Genomic DNA, 21,314 nt, shown 5'->3' on the forward strand with positions numbered 1-21,314 from the left:
TAGGGAGAATAAAGTATTATATATTCACTGTTATAATCTACTTTACATAAGAGAGGGGCAGTTCTATGAAGCGGAGAGTCATATCAGCTAAATGTACAGTATAAGACTAATAATACTTTATATTCTGGGTGGCATTTCGCCTTAAAAGAACCAGCATGACTTTTGCTGAGATGAGTGTTAGTGTAAAAGGAGAATGTAGACTAGAAAGTGGCGCTAGATATGTGCTGATTCTTACTAGTACTTTGCCAGAGATACTTCCATTAATAGCATGATGCCAGTAATAATACATTTCTGTAAATCAAGATGAATGTCATAAAACTTACTTCTGTAACTAAGATAACAAAAGAGAGGACATAGAATCACATTCACACATTCATCAGCAAAAGCCACGACGGACTGTAAATAAGGAATACCACTCGCACACAAAGTAGCACTGAATCCTCTCTTCTAGGTGAGCCATAGTCTCTTACAGTACCTCCCTACTAACATAGCTGGGAGTCTTACTACAGCTAGGGTGAGGAATGAGACAGGGTAAATGCTGATGACTGAAGTGCCACCATGAGTACTTAACATTGCTTAACCCAACAGATCCCGCTGTAAGAACAAGTAGCAAACTATCAAATGTATGCAGGATTAGTTAAGTCAGCCTTTATTATTCTAGTTAAGTGGCAACACAGTCGTCAGTAATCACCGAAATAGACCTATAAATCTGAGCCTGATACACGTCTTTTACAAAAGAGATTGTTTCTTAGACGCTCTGTTTGCTTTGGCTGTGTGTCAGAAAGCTTATACGGTCCCATTTTCATTTCTACCATGAAATATCGTAAAATCTTTTCATGTACACTTCCATCTGCAACAAAATGGAGGAAATAATTTGTCAAAGGTCAATATGTTTTCAGGGCTGAATATATTAACATGGTAATGTATTACACTTTGCGAACTTAAGTTAGTATTTTAACACAACACTAACAAAGAAAAAATTATATCCAGTAAGATCATATAAAACTCTTATCTCGCTCACTGAATAGAATATTTTGGCATTGTAATTGTACGAGACTTGGCAAAAGCGCAAAAGTCTATCAAAATCAGCAGAATAGCATTATTCACAGAAAACTCAACAAAAACCATACAAGGAGGTTAGTGGCGAGTGAATTTTCTCTCAGACAATAATATCTTCATGTCCTTACCACGGGCACAATTTTCCACTTGGTATTCCCCAGGTGTTTGGGGTGGGATTCTGAAACATATTTACAATCGAATAGCTGTCGTAATCATGATGTATTTTCTCAGGGAGGACTAGGAGAGGATAGTGCGGAGCTTTCCTATGTCTCTTGCTCTTCCTTAAAAAAAAAAAAAAAAAAAAAAAAAAAAAAAATGTTTCCGTGAGGAAAATGAGTGTAGGTGTTCTCAGCAGGAAGGACAAAGAAAGAGTACAATAATTTTTTCCATGTTCATAGTTCTTCCTATTAAAAAAAAAAAAAAAAAAAAAAGTTACGACAGGAAATTGATCATACATATGTTAGAGAATATATTCCTGGTTTACAGTTCCAAGGTGAAATGGTAATGACGAAAGAAGAGGGACATTTCGACAAAGCAAACTTCCACGACTCGTGCTCCGCAGGCTGGGATTCAGCTCGCAGTAACTTCTGATCATCTGACGGCGATAACCGATCTTTTCTCTTTCTTGGGGATTCGGTTAGGATGGAGCGTGCTTCTGGAAAAGATAAACAGCAAAGTTAACATCACGTTTACAGGAGAAAACTATCATAACCAAGGCTCATCACTTCGTCTGCATATGATCCAATGACTTCCAAGTAAGTATTAAACCAGGTTTAATCACCAACACAGAACAACTTTAGTAGGCATCAGCTGCACTTCTAGTGTCGGTCCTGAAGTTGAAGGTATTGGAAGTTTTTCTGAGATACATGAATCACAGAAGTAGCAGATGGGGAAGCAGATGCCAGCTTGACAAATTTGGGCAACTCTCAGAACCCATGCTTCTGAAATGGCTGTTGTACTATATGGGTGAAATGGAAACTTGTCATAAATTTTAATCTGCACTTGATATATCCTCTGAGCACCTTTCACGATATACAGTTGTGTATGTTGGCCAGCAAGAGTAAAGTCCGATCTGTAGAGGTGGAGAAATGTAATTTTGTGTCTGGCGGTATGGACATGCTGATTTAATTTCATGGGTGCTAAGGAACTATGATGCTTTGGTCTGCTCTGGAAGTGCTTTTAAGAACATAAGAATTGAGGATAACTGCAGTAGGCCAGTTGATCCATGGTAGGCAGCTCAAGAGTCACTAAACAATTAGAATAAGACAATGATAGTAAAGAAGAAGGCTGTCCCCCACCCACCAAACCCTCCATCCGAAGCCGGTGGGAAAAAATTAGGAGGAACATAACTCATTATATAAAAACTGGCGTGGACATTTTATAGGAAAGTGAGAAAGGAGAGAAGAGACTATCGTAGTGAAACCTGAAAACGAAAAGGAATTAATACCGGTTATTGGATTTTTTATTGATATCCAACCCCTACTTGTCATATGTATGTCTAGCCTATGTTTGAAACTGTCATTGGCAGGGCAGCAACTACATCACTACGTGTGTACAATACCTTATTCCATTCGTCCACTACTCTATTGCTCAACCAATTCCTACCTTCCATATTACCAAAAGGGAATTTTTCTAGTTTGAAACCATTACTTCTGGTTCTATCAAGTATGCTATCACTCTAAGTACCCTGCTAATTCTCCCTTATTTATTCCCTCCATCCACTTAAATATCTCAATTAAGTCTCTCCTTACTCTACGCCGTTCTACTAAATAGAGATTATTATTATGATTATTATTTTTTTGTCTGTCTTCATGTGCAAGGTACCGAACATCATACAGTATACCATTTTCCTCATGCTTCTCTACATTTTCTAACCAGTTATATACATTCTACAGTACGAACACCAAAATTAAACGGCATAGTCTAAATATGGCCTTATGAATGTTAGATAAAGTTGCAGTATTAATTTAGTTTTCTTATTGCTCATGCTTCGCGAAATAAATCGTAGGACCCTATATGATTTATTTTCGCCATTTATACACTGTTGCCTTGGTTTAAGGTCATTAATATCCATGACTCGTAAATCTCTCTCTCTCTCTCTCTCTCTCTCTCTCTCTCTCTCTCTCTCTCTCTCTCTCTCTCTCTCTCTCTCTCTCTCTCGCATTTCGATTTATTAATTTCTTTAAGAACTTAAGAAGTGAGGATTACCGCAGTAGACCAGTTGGCCCATGCAAGGCAGCTCTTACTAAAGTGACTAAACTACTAGAACAAGACAAGGAAAATAAAGACGAAGGTTGTCCTCCACCCACCAATCCCTCCAACCGAAATCGACAGGAAAAAGTTAGGAAAAACAGCACGCAGTATAGGAAAATTGGCGTGGACTTTTTGTAGCAAAGTGAGATAAGAGAGACTATAATCAACATACACGTTAAGAAATGGCCAAGCACAGTGTGTGTGCCTTCAGAACTTGTCCGTTCGTGCTGAGGGACTGTTATAGTGAAAACCGCACTGGAAGTGCTTACACAATTGACAGAGAACGCTCGGAAGTATCCCACTGATCGGTAATTGATGGATTACATAATCAAGCCAGCAATCAACTTTTATCAGTTCCTCAGAGCACAGCTTGAAGGCGAGCGATTTCTGTTGGAGTTCTGTTACAAATTTGTTTTTATCTTTTTTCTGTGCTGGTCATCGCTTCAGTAATGGTCTAAAATAACTAAGCAGTAGACGGAAATGACTTTGTTTCCTCCAGGTGAATCAAAACTAGACCTGGAGGCAAGGGCATTTGTTTGCAGTCGTAAAGAGGGTGTGTGTGGTACAGCATACCAACTGACCAATTTGGAAAGAAGCCTTTATCTTCCGAGGATGAAAAGCTAACCGTTGTCAGAAATTAAATCTTAGAATTTACAATGTTCAAATTCTGTTAGTGACGAAAACTCAGCTGTTTTTCTTGAAAACTGAAATACCATATGTCTTAGAAAGGTGAGAAGACCACATGAGATATCAGTAGAAGTGTCTCACACTGTGCCTGAGAGGGAAACAGGGAAAGAAAGAGAACAGTTTAAGTCAATTAATTCTTCTGTAACAATATTGACAATTTAATTTGTTTAAATGAAAAAAGAGTAGGCCTAATAATAACACTGAAGAAGGAACACAGGATGAAGTTAATCTAAGTCAACAATCCACCTTCACCTTATGAAGATGAAAATTATGAATAATAATGATAATAATAATAATAATAATAATAATAATAATAATTATTATTATTATTATTATTATAATTATAATAATAATTATTATTATAATAATAATAATATAATAATATAATAATAATAATATAATAATAATAATAATAATAATAACAATAACAATAATAATAATAATAATAATAATAATAATAATAATGATGATGATAATGAAAATGTAGAAGACGCTATAAAAACAGAGCATAATGAAGTATACATTAGTGACGAGAGACTTTAATGCCAAAGTAGTAGCGAAAAGCTACTGCAACAAGGCATTTTGAAATAAGTGCTTGGAATGCACAAGGCAAAATAGAGGTGAAACGCAGAAAACAACAATCTTAGGCTAATGAATACTTTCTTTTAAAAGAAACAAAGTAGAAAGCGGACTTGAAGGGACCAAATGGCTAACACAGAATTAAACATATTTCATACTGAAAAATCATATGCCAGTCCGGTAAAAGACCAAATGTACTAAACAAAGTAAATGTAGGAGCTGACCACAGAATGTTGATAAGTCAAATAATACTAGATCTCAAAAGAGAAAAGGAGAGTCCAATCCGAAGAAAACTGCGAAGTCTTAATAGCAGTGAGAGAGAAGGCAGCAGAGGTTAGTTTATTATATCAGAATAAATATTCGCAATTGAAGAAGGAATCAATATTACCACAAAGCAGAAAAAAAAAAAGTAAACAAAACAAGGTAGAAAACAGGAATAACCGAGACAACGAATTCTCAGCAAGTACTTCCGAAGAAAGGAGGAACATGACTGTAAGCACTATGAGAGATAACACAGAAGCTGCTGAACGAAGGAAGAATATCAAAGAAGAAGAATAAAGACATTTGAAAGTTTAACAAACAGAACTGTAAAAACTATAAGGAAAGGAGGCAAACAGGCAGACATGGTTTAAGAAGGTACCAATCTTTGTTCCAAGAGATTATCCTGGGGATATTAAAAAGTACCGTAGTTGTTGAAAACAAGAATTTTACGCAGTCTTTATAACAGCAATACCAATGAATGAAGAGTCACTTCAGGATGAAAACATTGATGAAGCAGTGATTCTGGATTTCAAAAGAAGAAAACAAGGCTTTGGAAGCTATGAATAGGAGTAAGGCACTATAGATTTCATTTAGACTGCTGATGACGTTGCACAGAATGAACAATCAACACTATTTGCAAAATATTTAGAAGTAAAAGCAAGAGTATGGAACATTCCATTATTTTCATCAGTCCAGCCCAGGTTGCCCTGCATAAAACATAAGGATAACCAGAAAATACTACAGAAGAGAGGTGTTAGAAGAGGAGACGGAATTTCACCCAAGTTATTTCGAGCATGCACAAATGACGTCTTTAGAAATTTAGTTCAGGTAGAAAAAGGTAATTACCTTCAGCCGTTCATCAATAAAAACCGATGAATAGCTGAAATGTGTAGAGGAATATATATGCCCTGGTCAGGTAACTCAGGCACACCAACCTCATTTATGTAAACCAAACAAATATTAGGAATGAGATGGAGGGTTTGTAGTAAACTTAACAACACGAACAAGAAGTGCCGCTATAGCTGTATATTCGATGCATTCTTCTTGTTCCAAAAATTGTTCGAAAAAAAAAAAAAAAGAGAGATGATGCGATCATGAGAGGGTTTAAGAAGTGGATGCTGAAAAACTCAATATTTTTCTTGATGGTCGTTCAAAGACTGTCAGTGTTACACAATGCATATGGGTCTGAAGGCGCCACCATGCTGTAGCTCCTTGAAGCATTTATTTGCCAGAAAGCTGTGCCTATGTGATTCATACTAGTATTTAAACACAATGGAGTGCATCTACTGTATATACTCTGAAAGACTAAACACAATGATGAAAGGAACCAGCCTGATTATTTGTTTGTAAAAATTACTACTGCTAGTGTTGACAAGAGAACAGATTAAGGACGGTGCGCCAGTATTTACTGAAAGACTACTTTTTGCTTTTATTTTTACCTATTTCTAATGCTGCAAGGTGTCTTAAACATGTTTTTATAAGTTACACTATTTGCATTAAATCTAACCTAAAGAAATTATAACATGCAGAGCGCAATACTTCTCAACGCACAACAACCCCAACCTAACACCTCGTCCCCATTATAATAATGTCTTATGCGGTGATAGATAAGGCTAGAGTAATATCTAAAAATTAATATCTAACTACCTACAGCATTAAATCAGCCGACACAAAACAACAACTACAGAGAGAGAGAGAGAGAGAGAGAGAGAGAGAGAGAGAGAGAGAATCTGCAAAGTAAAAACATAGAGTAGGCGGGGCAATGGGCGTGAGTCCTGAATGTGTAACTGGTAAGAAATCAAGGTGCTGGTATAGCAGATAGATATGAATGAAAGGAACTGGAGTTTAGAGTCAATTAAGTAGGAGTTACTTAATTTTGAATATTTGTTGAGTGCATACATGAAGTGCCTGGTTAGAGATGCTAAAACTGTGTATGGTGTTGTACAGTAAGTGTGTCAGCGAAGGAAGAATGGAACATCTTGGTGAGATGTGCAAGTTCAAAGAGTAAATGAAAAAAAAAAAAATGTAGATGAAATAAATGGGCAAATAACGAATCTGAAAGAAAACATTGTATATATCAGTGGCTAAATAGAAAACCGTTGTGTAAAACTATGGAAAAGTGTAGAAATATATGCAGGAAGAAAACTGATAAAAACTGAAGGGTGAAATGGGATCATGACAATAAATGGAAGAGAAATAGGCAGATGGAAAGACTATTCTGAAAACGGACAATGAGATGAACGAGTAGAGAGCGATGGTGAACATTGTTACCTCCGGCAACGAGGAGGTTATGTATTCACCAATGTTTTTTTCTTTATTTGTTTGTTTGTCCATACGGTATCTCGAAAAGTTGTCAATGAATTTCAATGAAATTTTGTGGAAGGGTGGGCCATGCCCCAAGAAAGAACTGTTTAAATTCTGGGGCGGATTCGGATCCGGATCCCGATCCTGCATGGCAATGGCTGAGGTATGTGCTCTCTCAGTGCTTTTTTTGCTTTAGTGGTAGGGATTAAAGGCCCTTGGTCTTTAAAGCTGTCTGTGGAAGAAGTGAAGATTATTTATTTAAATAGCAGAACAGAGGAAGGAAAAACAATGAATAGAAATCAAATAATCCATACACCAAATTATAGGGGTCCTCCATTCATAGAAAATCTGTAACAGTTGGACTTCACCAGTCGCTGGTTGAAGCTTTGGCGCAAATCACTCTGGGGAAACGAGCTCCAAAGAGATGCAGTTCGGGAAATAAAGGAATTCTGATTAGCAGAAGTTCTGCAATTTGGCAGTGTGACAGTCCAGTCATGAGCGCTACCAGATATCAGTGTAGTGCAGGAGAAGGCATGGAGAGGCGGTGCAATGGACGCAACTTCGTCTGAGCATTTACCACAAAAGTATCTAAAATTACGCAAGGGATGCAACATTCCCTCTTACCTGCAGGGGAGGTAGTTCATTTGTAATAGTAGGGTTATTAGTAACTCTAACAGCCTTGTTTTTAATTTTGTCTAGTTGTTTTGGTGCAACCTCTTCACATCCATTCAACTAGGGTGAGCAATATTCCAGCTGAAGGCGCATGTAACTCTTGTGGATTACAGTATAGCAAACTGCTCGTCATTGAAGAAGTTCCTGAGTCTGTACAATAATCTAGGTTTCTCCGAAGCGATTTTAGCAAATGGGCTATCATGAGAGGTCCAGCTGAGGGCACTGTAAAGTGAAACACTGAGAATTTCAATACTTTTAGTGACTGGAATATTAGTAGCATTGAAGGTAACATAAGAATCAGGTAATATCTGTCTATTAGTAAATTGTAACATTTGGTTTTCCTAACAATGAGACAATGTTATCTTGTCCCCATTCAGTGATTTTGGATAAGACGATTTATGGAGATTGCTGTACTGAACTGGAGGTGTTTATGTGTGAATGATTTGTGAAGTGTTGAGTCATCTGCGTATGAATGGATGGGGTTATGGGTGGCAGATTAGAGATCATTAATATGAATTAGGAGTAGGGTTGGAGTCAAAACTGATCCTTGTGGCAAGCTGGCATTAATCGAGTGAAAATTGGGATATACATCATCTACTTTTACTCATATCTTTCTGTCGCTGAGATATGAGGAAATCAGTGGAACAAACACTCTGTCAAAAGCTTTAGAAATATCAAGGGCTACTGCATGAGTTTCTCCATGTTGGTCGAGTGACTGATGGTTGATAATTATTAGTCAGGAGACTGAGTAGATCAACAATGGATCTTTCGTAGCGAAAACCATACTGTGTATCACTAGTTAACTTGTTGGATTCAAGTAGTTTAATTATGTGCTTATTAATTACAATCTGACCCCTCTGATTATAGACCAATAGCTGTCACATCTTCTTTCGGTAAGGTATTTGAAAGTTTAGCTAATAAGCATATTGTTAAACATCTTGAATCTAACAACTTAATTAGTGATAGACAATATGGTTTTCGCCACGAAAGATCCACCATTGACATACTCAATCTCCTAACTCATACCATCCATCAATCAATTGACCTATATGGAGAAACTCATGCAGTAGCCCTTGCTATTTCTAAAGCTTTTGACAAAGTATGGCACTGTTCCCTGCTGTCCAAACTCGCTTGCTATGGGCTAACATCTTTTGTTCCTTTGATTTCCTCATATCTTAGTGACAGGAAAATAAGAGTAAAAGTAGATAATGTACGGTATATTCCATTTTCCACTCAATTAACGCTGGCATGCCGCAGGGATCAGTTCTGGCGCCAACCCTATTCCTGGTTCATATTAATGATCTCTTATTTGTCACACACAATCCCATCCATTCATATGCAGATGACTCAACACTACATAGTTCATTCACACTCAGACAGCCATTTACAAAGTCTACTATCTCTACCTCTCAACTCAGTACAGCCATCTCCATAAATCAAGATCTATCTACGATCAGTGAATGGGGACAAAACAACCTTGTCTCATTTAATGCTAGTAAAACTAAATATATACAATTTACTAATAGACAGATATTGCCAGATTCGTACATTACCTTCAGTGCTACTAATATTCCCATCTCCAAAAGTATTGAAATTCTCGGCGTCTCACTTAACAATGCCCTCAGCTGGACCTCTCATGTTAGATCACTTGCTAAAACCGCCTATAAGAAACTTGGATTATTGTACAGAGTCCGTAACTTCTTCACCGACAAGCAGTTAGCTATAATTTATAAGAGTCATGTGCGCTCTCAGCTTGAATATTGCTCACCCTTGTGGAATGGATGTGGAGAGGTTTCATTAAAACAACTAGACAAAATTCAGAACAAAGCTGTTAGAACTATTAACAACCCTGCCATTACAAATAAACTACCTCCCCTACAAGTAAGAAGGAATGTTGCCTCCCTTGCATTATTTTACAGATATTTTTATGGCAAATGCTCAGACGAAATTGTGTCCATGGTGCCACCTCTCCATGCGTTCCCTCGTGTTACACGGGCATCTGGTAGCGCTCATGACTGGAATGTCACTCAGCCATATTGCAGAACTTCCGCCAATCAGAATTCTTTCATTCTCCGAACTGCATCTCTCTGGAACTCGCTTCCCCAGAATAGTTTCCCTCCAAACTTTAACCCACAGCTGTTCAAGTCTAACTGTTACAGACATTTTATGAACAGAGGACACCAGGAATCTTGTATATGGATTATTTTTTTATTCATTTGTTTTTCCTACCTCTGTTCTGTTATTAAAAAAAAAAAAAAATTTACAAAGAGAAGATGTGATGGCAACTAGTCTGTAATCAGAGGGGTCAGATGAACTTCCTTTCTTCGGAATTGGGTGGATATTGGCTTCAAATACCGTGAAGAAGTTGAAGATTGGAAAGGCAACACGTGATCACGAGGCATATTGAGAAAACGGATTGAAAAGTTTGTTGAAAATATACTAAAAGCCTAAATAAGTTACAGTGGACAACTGAGAGGATGGTTGTTTTGATTGTGCCTTTATAGAAAGGTACTGGTGATGGAAGTGGGTGCAAACATTAGCTTTTCGATTAGTATGCTGAGTACTGTACAGTACAGACTCAATGTGGAAAAATAGTAGCAGAGAACGTAATGGAGGTTTCGGAAGAATTTAGTGAATGGTGCACAGGGTAGTTTTAGATGCAGTGTGGCTGTGTGGGTCAAATATGTGCAGTGAGGTAGGAATTATAGTAGAACTGTGGGGGGATTTAAAACAACTGTGACTCGAATAAGTGTTCGACACGGTGAACAGGGACGGATAATTGAAGGTGTTATATATGTATGGTGTGAATGGAAAACCGTAAATGTTGTAGTTTCCATGATCGTAGCGAAATATGTGCAGAAGTACAGATGTTTAAGTGAGTGGTTCAGTTTCGGTGTTGGAATGAGTCAAGAGTCTGTGATGTACCCATGGCTGGGTTGGGTGAGGCTATGACAAAGTAACAGGACCTCTGCAGTTTGGTTTAGAATTTACTGAATGTTTATTAGCAGCATAATTTGAAAGCAAATTCAGACACGAATTTGGTGCGTGCTCTCCCCTCGTTTTTTTTTTTTTTTTTTTTTTTTTTATCTATTAAGAAAGGACTTTTTTTATTAATCAGACATATGTATTAAATACTGTAAATCAATTTTACCATTTCTTTAAATGAAAACAGGGATATGGTAATATATTTTGGTGAATTTGTAAAGAGTCAACATGAATTCATACTTGATCATTCCGCTAGTAATCGCGCCAGTCCCTTACTCCTTTTCAGAAGTGCTGGATCCGGCCCTTAAATGTGGAGAAGAGTAAAATAACTGTTGTTGAGAGGGAAGGTGAATCTCGGTGTGATGTGCTGGTAAAGACTGAGACATGAACTGGAAAGAATTAATTCGGTGGAAAAATAGAAAAGAAACGTAAATTCGTAAGGGAGGTGGAGAATAGAGTGGCTTAACAAAGAAAAGTGGCTGTTGGTACAAAAGCCTCAATATGTAACAGATGACCGAGTATGAAGGATGCAAGAGGATTATATGGAGCGTCAGTGCCTCCATTAACCTATCGATGCGACACTACATGACATGAATATTAATAGTCAGCAGTAAGAGCAGAAGGATTTGTCGAGTAAACTGTGTACGATACGCGTGGCTATGATTAGCGAATAATATGAAGAAAGGATGTCTGTTAACGAAAGGGTAGAAAAGGCTGCTTAAATGAAATAGTCTTATGGAAAAAATAGAAAGGATGATGGAAAATGTGTTTGTGTGTTTGGAAATGAGCGTGACAGGTTATGAAGGTGGATAAATATGGTAAACAAGCAAAGTAGAATGACACTCAGTTGAGCGCATACCACCGCCAACGCCCTATCTCGCAATGTTAAAGAATGTAAAAAAAAAAAAAAAATCCTGGATCCACACCTTTATCCGGATCCACATCAAAATTTAATGAAGTGTTTTCTGGGCCAAGGCCCATTCTTCTACCAAGTTTCGTGGAAATCCGTCTGGTAGTTTTTGTGTAATCTTGCTCACAAACCAACCAACAAACAAATGGACAGGGGTGAAAACATAACCTCCTTGGCGGATGTAATAAGTGAGTGAAAAGGCTGAGTATGAAAGCTAAATAAGCTAAAGAACGAACTGACAGATTGTGTTGTTGTTGTTGTGTAACCCTGCACTGTTTAGCTGAGTAGACCCATCAACTGCAGGCAAGCAATTGCCCTTGCCGGGTCGTCCCGTGCAGTTAACTGATGATCCCGAGCAGCATTCAGCCCTCGCCACAGCGAGGCCCGGCGATTAGTGTGATTTGGTTCCTGAATGGGTGCCGCAAAATAATGTGCCTTTCCACCAAGTTAACAGAGGCACCCCAGTAGCCTCCACATCACCTCGTTATTAGGTTTTATGGTTGCCACCCAGGCGTTGTCGATTGTTTTCTGGGTTGCAGGAAACCATTAGGCTTGTCACTCGCTGTAGAGTCTCTAGAAGTGGAACAAAGAGCGATAAAAAGTGACACGAGGAACAGGAAAGTAGGAAGAGAGGTTAGCAGACAGAAAAAGAATGAGAGGTCAAGGCAGAAACTGGTAACACTACAGCAACTGAGTGGATGATAGGCGCCTCTATCACCACACACAGTAGCGTACCTGAGGGGGGGAGCGGGGGAGGGATGTTGTTTGAAACTGCCCCCCGGGCCCCCAATGGAGGGGGGCCCCAAAAAGCCTTAAAAATTTATACGCTTTTTTATTAATGTTTAAAAATATATATATTTATCATCCCGACAATCCCGGCTGAGATATTAGATAAGTTTTGAGAATTAGAAGGGCTAGGTTCATTGCGGGGCCCCCTTATCCTAGCCCCCCGGGCCCCCAAATCTCTAGGTACGCCCCTGACCACACACACTGTGTAAGGATAGAAATCCTCTTCTAAACTTAACAGTCTAAGGATTGATTACACTCCATGGGTGTATGTGAAATGAATCTTTTAATAAAAATAAAATAAAATGCTGGAAAAAGCTTTGGTTGTAGGGTTGAGCCAGGATTTCGAAAGCTCGAATATGTGACTATAGTAGGACTCGCGTAAGTTTGCGGCTGTGGTGTGGCCCGCGCTTGTGTACAATGGTGCCACGTTTCCCCAACTTGCGATGTGAAACGGAAGCTATTTATGTACAAGGTATCACAAATTCGATAAATTCAGATGAATAAAACTTACACTTGTGTATTTTGATGGATGAATCAAGAGTAATCTTATTATGCATAAAATATTTATACAGTAACACAGAAACATGGCATACATATTGTACAGTGTTGCTAAAAGAAATTGTAGGCACTTTTAATGATTTTCAGCGTAGTTTTAGGGTGGGTAATAATATCACAGTTATGGATATAAGATAATGAGCCTGAAAAAAGAAGAAATATGCCAATATCCAAAGTAAAAGAAATAATTCATATAATTCTTGTGAGACTCACAACACTGACACACCCAGTCTGGCCTAAGGTAAAGCACGTACCCCTCCATAGACCCAAGCATAGCTTGTACAGGTGTTGCTAGGGAAAAATGCTCACATTTACTGGCTTTTACCGTAATTTTAAGGGCGACGAATAATCACATTTATAATCATAAGCTAATATGTAGGACAAAATAGTAGGCATATGCCAATACCGAAGTAACAAAAAAAAAAAACATTATTCACTCGCGAGCGGCAACACTTCCACACCCAGTCGGTGGCCTTGACAGCATAGCTTCCTGGTGGTGACCTCTTGTCACTTCCTTTATGTCCTTTGCACAGACAGCATGGCAGTTCAATCAGCCCATTCCTCGCGTCTACACAGCCAGGCTAAAGAAATTGTCGTCAATGTAAGGCAGTATTTTCAGGAGGAGAGGGAGAAGGGAGTAGTTCTTCATGGCTTATCAAAGGTCGTCTCTCGTACAGCTGCAGCAACGAAGATTAGCGAGAGATCAGTTGAAAAAATCTCTAAAGATCCAAGAGAGAATGAGGAGATTCAATGTCCCAAGTTTAAGTCGCCCAAGAAAAGGAAACGTGTAGCACCAATAACCGATTTCTTTGATAACTTTAATGAAGGCGTGCTACGAAGAACAGTTCTGAGATTTTATGAGAGGAAGGAAATCCCAACACTTGAAAAAATTTATGCAGAAATTAAGATCAATCTTTCGTATCCTGGCAGCCGTGAGACATTAAGAAGAGTTTTTAAGAAAATAGGTTTTCGTTATGCAAATGTTGATGGACGGAGATTCCTAATGGAAAGAGAAGATATAACTTATGCATGGTGCATTTTCTTGAAAGAAATGAAGGAGCTTAGAAGTTCAGGCCAAACCATTGTCTACTTAGACGAGACATGGATCAATCAAAATTACTCTGTGTCCAAATGCTGGGTAGACAGCAATGCAAACAAGGCCGTGGGAGTGAGGGTGCCCACAGGGAAGGGTTCCCGCTTGATTTTGCTGCACGTAGGAACCAAAGATGGATTTGTTCCTGGAGCAACCCTTGTTTTCCAAGCAAAGAATGTAGGAGACTATCATGAACAGATGAATGCAGACACCTTTGAAAAGTGGTTTAAGAATCAACTGTTACCCAACAATCCATCATCTTCTGTTATAGTGATGGATAATGCATCCTATCGCTCCAGAAAAATAAATAAACCACTAACTACTGCAACCAAGAAAGCGGAGATCCGAGAATGGCTGGAGAAGAAGGGTGTTACAGTGCCAGACGGTCTCCTCAAAACGCAACTCCTGCACTTTGTGACTCGCCACGTCGCAGCTGCCGATACAAACTACGTAATCGATAAGACGGACTCAGAACATGGACATAGGGTTGTACGCCTACCCCCTTACCACTGCCAATATAACCCAATCGAGCTAATTTGGGCACAGGTTAAAGGCTACGTGTCAAAGAGAAATACGTTCAGAATTGCAGATCTGAAGCCACTCGTCCATGAGTCCCTCAATAACGTCACGACAGACAACTGGAAGAATGCTGCGAGGCACGCAGAAAAACTGCAAGAGGATGATGAAAAGAGAGATGTGGTGATTGACCATTACATCGATTCTTTCACTATCACTCTCACATCTTCTGATGAGGATACATCATAACTCTTCTATCCTCTTTTTCGCACTTTTCTTCCTCATGCTTCTCTTCCTTCTTTTTCTTCTGTTTTTCGGCCTTCTGTGAGAGATAGAAGAATAGGCCTATTGGGGACACCTCTTAAAAAAAAGCGCGCCAAGACAAATACCTCAAGGGTGGTGTGGAAATGATGTCAGATTTACAATATATACAATATTATGTAAAAGAAAATATCCAAAATGTCTCTTGCAATAAAAGAGAGAGAGAGAGAGAGAGAGAGAGAGAGAGAGAGAGAGAGAGAGAGAGAGAGAGAGAGAGAGAGGCAGGAGAGGGACAAGGTTGAATGCATTGTTGGCATGAGGGGGGGTGGTGGTGGTGGAGGCATTGTCAGGCTGAGAAAGAGATGCAGGAAGGAGAAAGAGAATGAATGAATGAAAATCAATCATGGTACTGCAATAACGGGTCATCTGTCGCCGTATACAAAAAATGATAAATATCACTAAATATAACAAAACCAAATTAACAAATGAAAGCACAATTATAAATAACTTATAAAAGAATCAAAAGTGCTCAGGATGGCTCACATTTCCCACCAGGAGAGAGAGAGAGAGAGAGAGAGAGAGAGAGACAGAGAGACAGAGAGAACGGTATAGAAAACGTGGCAACACTGTACGCAGGTGCGGGCCATACCACAGCCGCAAACTTACGCGAGTCCTACTATAACGTTTGGCTCAGTTCACTGGCAATAATCAATATTTCTCCTACTTCTGTGTTTTTCATTTCTTTGTTTCTAAGTCCTGCATCACGTTTCTCACAGTGTATCAGTGTTTAGAGCTTTCAGGGATGTTGCCTTTCCCCAGCCAGCACCTTCTCTCTCGTAGCTGCAATAGTACATTCATTCCCAGCGCCGCTTTGACTTACTTATTACCTTACTCACCTGTTGCTATCTTCATCTTGCTCCACATTCCGCTCTCCAGGTGATTTCTCGATGCAAGGGTGGAAAAGAGTCGAAAGCAGAATGTCATAGTTGAATGGAGAGAAAACAGTAGACATCGGAGCGAGTTACAGGTAAACAAAGTATTTATGTGGTGGTTACTTGTGGACTGAGGTACTGTGTCCCAGAATCTTGTATCACAATCATTTCTGTAAATATCACCGTCCAGGCCGAGGAGGTGACGGAAGAATGTGAGACTGAGTTAATTGAGACTTTAATGGAGAAACTTTTTTTTCTTTTTTTTCGTTCAGTGTTTTTTGGGGAAAATGGTTGGGACAGTCATGTGCGTTCACTAAAGGATTCCATTATGCATCAACGGAGTCTTCGACTTCAGGGGATTTCTGTGTATTAAATTCATTAAGCATGTATGCAGAGGGGCCCTTCTTGAATTTCACCTCCCAGCGCACACTTGCAACACCACAAAAGTCCATTTGATATATTCCTAACCCGATAACCTAGTTCTTCTAATTCAGACCTCACAACTTCTTTCGTATTTTATTGGAAAACGTACTTCATCGCTCATATTTTCTATTAACTGAATCTCACATGTACACTGCTAATCATTTCTGTATGTACCATTAATAATTTTGGCTGATCGTTCCATTTTACTCTTGCACAATTTTTTTTTTTATACTATGCACACTACCTAATATTCACATAAGAATATACATTTTTATATAATCACAAAATACTTTTTAATATATACTGAAACTCAGTCCACTACTTTTTCGGGTATTTTTCCACGGTTCCCTTCTGCTGTACAGAAGCTCATGACTTTCCCCCTCTGTTACAATGCTTTCAGCACGTTCTCATTATTTTCTTGCGCAAGGGATCGCATCTCTTCCTATCAATTTTTTGCATCTCATTCTCCATGTCTATCTTAGACGAGGTAGAAGCACCAGTAGACAGTGTTGAAGAAGACGAAAGAGAGTGGGAAGACCACCCTTGAGTATTTGTCTATGATATTGACGTCTTTGATGGTTGGGATGGCCCCCTTGATAGCCGACGCCCCCCTTTTCAGCGTTGAGATGACTCTCTTCCTGCTGGGAGCTCTAGGGGCGTGAATGCTGGAGCGGGTGTGGAAGGAGTAGTTGCGGGTGATGCGGAAGGAGGGCGGGAACTTGAGGTCCTGCATCGATCCCTCGCTCGCGACAGTCCCGAACTTGGAGTTGTGTCGTTGCCTGTGGAAAGGTGAGATGAGACTATTATTCGTATCATGATGAAACTATTGCGAAAAAGATAATGTGAAAAATCAGAAAAAAGTATTGAAAGAGAGGAAGACTGTAGTTTTCTTTCTGCAAATGTTAAATATATTCAGCAACCGGATTTGATAAAAAAAAAAAAAAAAAAAAGCCAACCTTTGCTCCATTCTTAATATTCTCTTTATATCAAACAAAATGAACACTCTCTTAACTGAAATTCCAGTTTATGGGCAAGTAATGTCCACTGAGAATGATGATGTACTGAAGTAAGGACATGAGAATGATGATGTACTGAAGTAAGTCATTTATTTTACAAATGTTATTATCACATTGAACCTACGATCTTGAGAGAGAGAGAGAGAGAGAGAGAGAGAGAGAGAGAGCAATTTATATTTAGATCGATCAGTACATTACTTAGTTTCAGATCTACAGTAAACTGGTTCTTAACTGACATCTTGTTACTCAAGTAATCACATTACAGAATCTGAGTAGCCTACCCATAGACTCCAAAGATCAGTGTTGCCAACTCATTGACACTGCTCAACCACACAAAGAAAATTACCCTAAATCATCTTTCATTATCCTACGGTTCAGTTTAAACTTTAAAATAATTATTTTATTTATTCATTATCAGCCGCGATAGCGAAGTTGGTCTTGTTTTCAGTTTGTCTGTCTGTTAGCACGATAACTTGGCAGGTGTTCAAGATATCACAAAATTTTACAGGATTATAGTAGGGGAAAAAATCAATCACGAGTTCGAAATTGGTGAAAGTAGATCAATGTCTGTAAGTCTGTCACCACGATAACTTGCAATCACTCAAGATATCATCACAAAATTTTATAAGTGCGTAGTAGGGATGAAAATCTACGAGTTCGACATTGGTGAAAGTAGGTCAAGGCCAAGGTCATATTCCGAGCCGTATCGGCTCGAGGCTGGTGTGATTCCCTCCCTGGAGGGGGGGGGGGAACTCTAGTTATTTATGTATGTAATTATTTATTTATTTTTCATACCTATAGTTTCATATTAAAGTTTTTTCGTACGAGCATTCTGTATACCTTTCAGCTTTTTTTTTTTTTTATTGCAAAGGGAATATACTCAAACATTTATCAAAAGCCTGGTGTTGTTATGGTACTACCTACGACCCTGCCCTGCGAGCAGAGTCTGATATACCAGAGATGGCTCTAGGTTTTACGATTGGTATGTAATGCCACTGAGAGTGCAGGCTTGGCAGCTTCTTAGCCTCAGGCACCCGGCATATCGAAAGGGGTGATATGGGATAGGCTTTACTACTACCATTAGATAATATCAATCTTTCCATTTTGCTTGGTGAGGGTGAGTCAGACACAGCAGAAGCCAGTGTGTACAATCATTAGGAAAGAATGATGAAAATGAAGTTACGTACAGTACAAATCAAAAATCTTGTCAAACTGAGCTGCTTATAGTGTAAAGAAGTCTTTGTGAATAATCGGTGACACTTCTAGAATTCTTTATAGTTAATGTATGGGAGGACTTACAGTTTCTATATTAATGGAGAATATACCATATTGGGTGTGCCAATCACAGTTACCCTACAAATTGCGCCATTTTACAAAAAAAAAAGTAATAATAATAATAATAACCTACCACCGGATGAGTCTGAATGATTGGCTGAATTACCATTAGCTTAAGGTAATTACCCTACGGTTGGCAGTTCTACCCACTATCAATACAAAAAAAAAAAAACATTGTACTGGACTGAACAACATTTGCTAATACTAGGACTGATACTAAGTTAGAACTCTTTGATCAGTCCCTGCAGTGCGACGACGTCTTGTAGTTTTACTCATGCAAATGCCAGGCGATTTTATTCAGTTATGAGAATGCTTGTAGTAGTGAGCGGGGCAAGCACAATTTTCCTTAAGTCCTTCACTAGGATGAAAATCGTTGTCTGTTGTTATTTCCACCACCAGACTACTATTATCAGGTATGAAATTGGCCTGCCTTAGTGACAGGAAAAAGTTATGTAGGGACTTGGACATCTGCATCTCTAAATTGTCAATAGTGTATTGTTGTCCTAACATACGAAAATTGTGGTATAATACAAAAGAAAACTTTACGATGGTACTTAACGTATCATTCTCTCTCTCTGTCTGTCTGTCTCTCTCTCTCTCTCTCTCTCTCTCTCTCATCTATAAATAAAAAAAACAATTATTTACACATTATATATATATATATATATATATATATATATATATATATATATATATATATATATATATATATATATATATATATATATATATATACTAATGCTTGCAGGCATATATTTGCGGAACTAGCTAATTGCCTTTCCAACATAAAATGTTTCCAAATACCATTATCTTTGTTTTCCTACCGTTACTGAGTCCACAATGACCTATTCGGACCAAAAAATCGGAAAAATTTTTTTTTGCATATTTTCCAATGTCACGATTTTCGACAATTTTGTGCCGTCTCATCGCATACGATCGACCTTTTTTTTTTTTTTTTTTTTTTCTGAAACTTCCTGGACTTACCTCGACAAATGCATAGACGGACAGATACACACACAGTTTGATTTTTATTATATATATATATATATATATATATATATATATATATATATATATATATATATATATATATATATATATATATATATATATACGAATAAATAAATAATTCTATATACCTAGGTTGCGTCCCCCAAGGAAAGGAAGGTAGCCGAGACAGGACGACACACTCCCAATTTACTGATCCACTCAGTCACATTCATTCAAATCTTAACCCCAAGGGGAGCAGGGATAGATCCTCACCGCACCACATCGCACGAGGCTCAACTGCGCAGTGCAATCAGTGACATCTGCAGCAGGGCCCGACAGCAGAGCTGGTTTACCTCTGCCACATCATGATAGACCCATCCCCTTACCCGCACCTGACCTGATCAGCTGATCAAACCAAATGCGGGAGAATATCCTCTCAGGGCTGCGTCATCATTTATTCGTTCACAATTTCTCTCCAGTTATTTCTGTCATGCGCAGCCACTCTTTCTTGCTTAAAGGACATTCCTCTCTCATCCAGCACTCTCTTCTCATTGCCCAGCCATCCTGTTCGGGGTCTTCCTTGCAGCCTTACACCTCTCACATCTGATCCAGTTATCTTTTTCACCAATCACTCATCATCCATTCTCTCCATATGCTCAAACCATCGCACCCTCTGCTCAACTTGATCAGCCATCTCCCACACAACTCCAGTTCTCCTTCGCACTTCATCATTTCTTACTCGATTCATACGCATCACTCCGCACATACTCCTCAGACACCTCATCTCCATTATATTCGAACTTTTCCTCCCTGCTACACCCAGTTCCATGTTTCAGTCAGTAGAGAGGTGGCCTGCAGTCCTACAGGACCTAGATTCAAATCCACGCTGGGGTAGGGAACAGTTTAAGGATTTGAATTTCATTAAATCAGACTTTACCAATCTACCAGAAGACCCGCCGACATGTCGTAAAAATACCCCCACAAATACCAATACACCAGTCCTGTATGAGACAGCCCTAGCATGTATTCAATATGGACGGTGGGTGTTAGCGCCGAAGTGGTGACATGTATAGGTATATGATATGTAGGAGGACTACTGGGCCTTGATAGCAGGCTGTGAAGCCTATGCCCAGAGTCGGACAAAGTAAAATATACATATATATATATATATATATATTTATATATATATAAATATATATATATATATATATATATATATATATATATATATATACACACATATACACACACACACACACATACACACACACACACACACACACACACACATATATATATATATATATATATATATATATATATATATATATATATATATATATATATATATATAAAATGCAGTCAGTACCACAGCACCCTCATACAGCCTTCTCTTTACATCCATTCTAAGCGAACGACATCTAAACACTTTTTTCATTCCTCCCAGCACCTTTCCTATTTCATTCATTCTAAACTTCACTTCTGTATCTATTCTTCCATCTACTGCAACACGTGACCATAAATACTTAAAACACTCTACCACCTCAAGCAACTCACCATTCAAAACTATTCATCCTCCTGCCATCTACTAACCTCGAACACTTCATCACTTTACTCTTATTCTCATTTACTTTCAGTTTCCTCCTTTCACACACCCTTCTAAACTCATCTACCAACTGTCCCAATCTCTCCTG

The 21,314-nt window shown here is 38.6% G+C and overlaps 1 protein-coding gene across 1 annotated transcript in view; it reads right to left on the minus strand.

Annotated features, from left to right (window-relative positions):
* Positions 1-1,466: 1,466 nt before the first annotated feature.
* Positions 1,467-21,314, minus strand: part of LOC145400172 (gamma-aminobutyric acid receptor subunit beta-like) — a 137,613-nt gene continuing 117,765 nt past the window's right edge. Inside the window, exons 4-5 of the mRNA XM_080272686.1 lie at positions 15,821-17,058; positions 1,467-1,714 (exon numbers count right to left, since the gene is read on the minus strand). Coding sequence (XP_080128812.1) covers positions 16,758-17,058 — 301 coding nt within the window. The 3' untranslated portion in view covers positions 1,467-1,714; positions 15,821-16,757. The remainder of the gene's footprint in view (positions 1,715-15,820; positions 17,059-21,314) is intronic.

The sequence above is a fragment of the Coenobita brevimanus genome, chromosome 51 (assembly GCF_032717465.1).
Source record: "Coenobita brevimanus isolate Jiangsu-jjx chromosome 51, ASM3271746v2, whole genome shotgun sequence".
In the NCBI taxonomy this organism is placed as follows: Eukaryota; Metazoa; Arthropoda; class Malacostraca; order Decapoda; family Coenobitidae; genus Coenobita; species Coenobita brevimanus.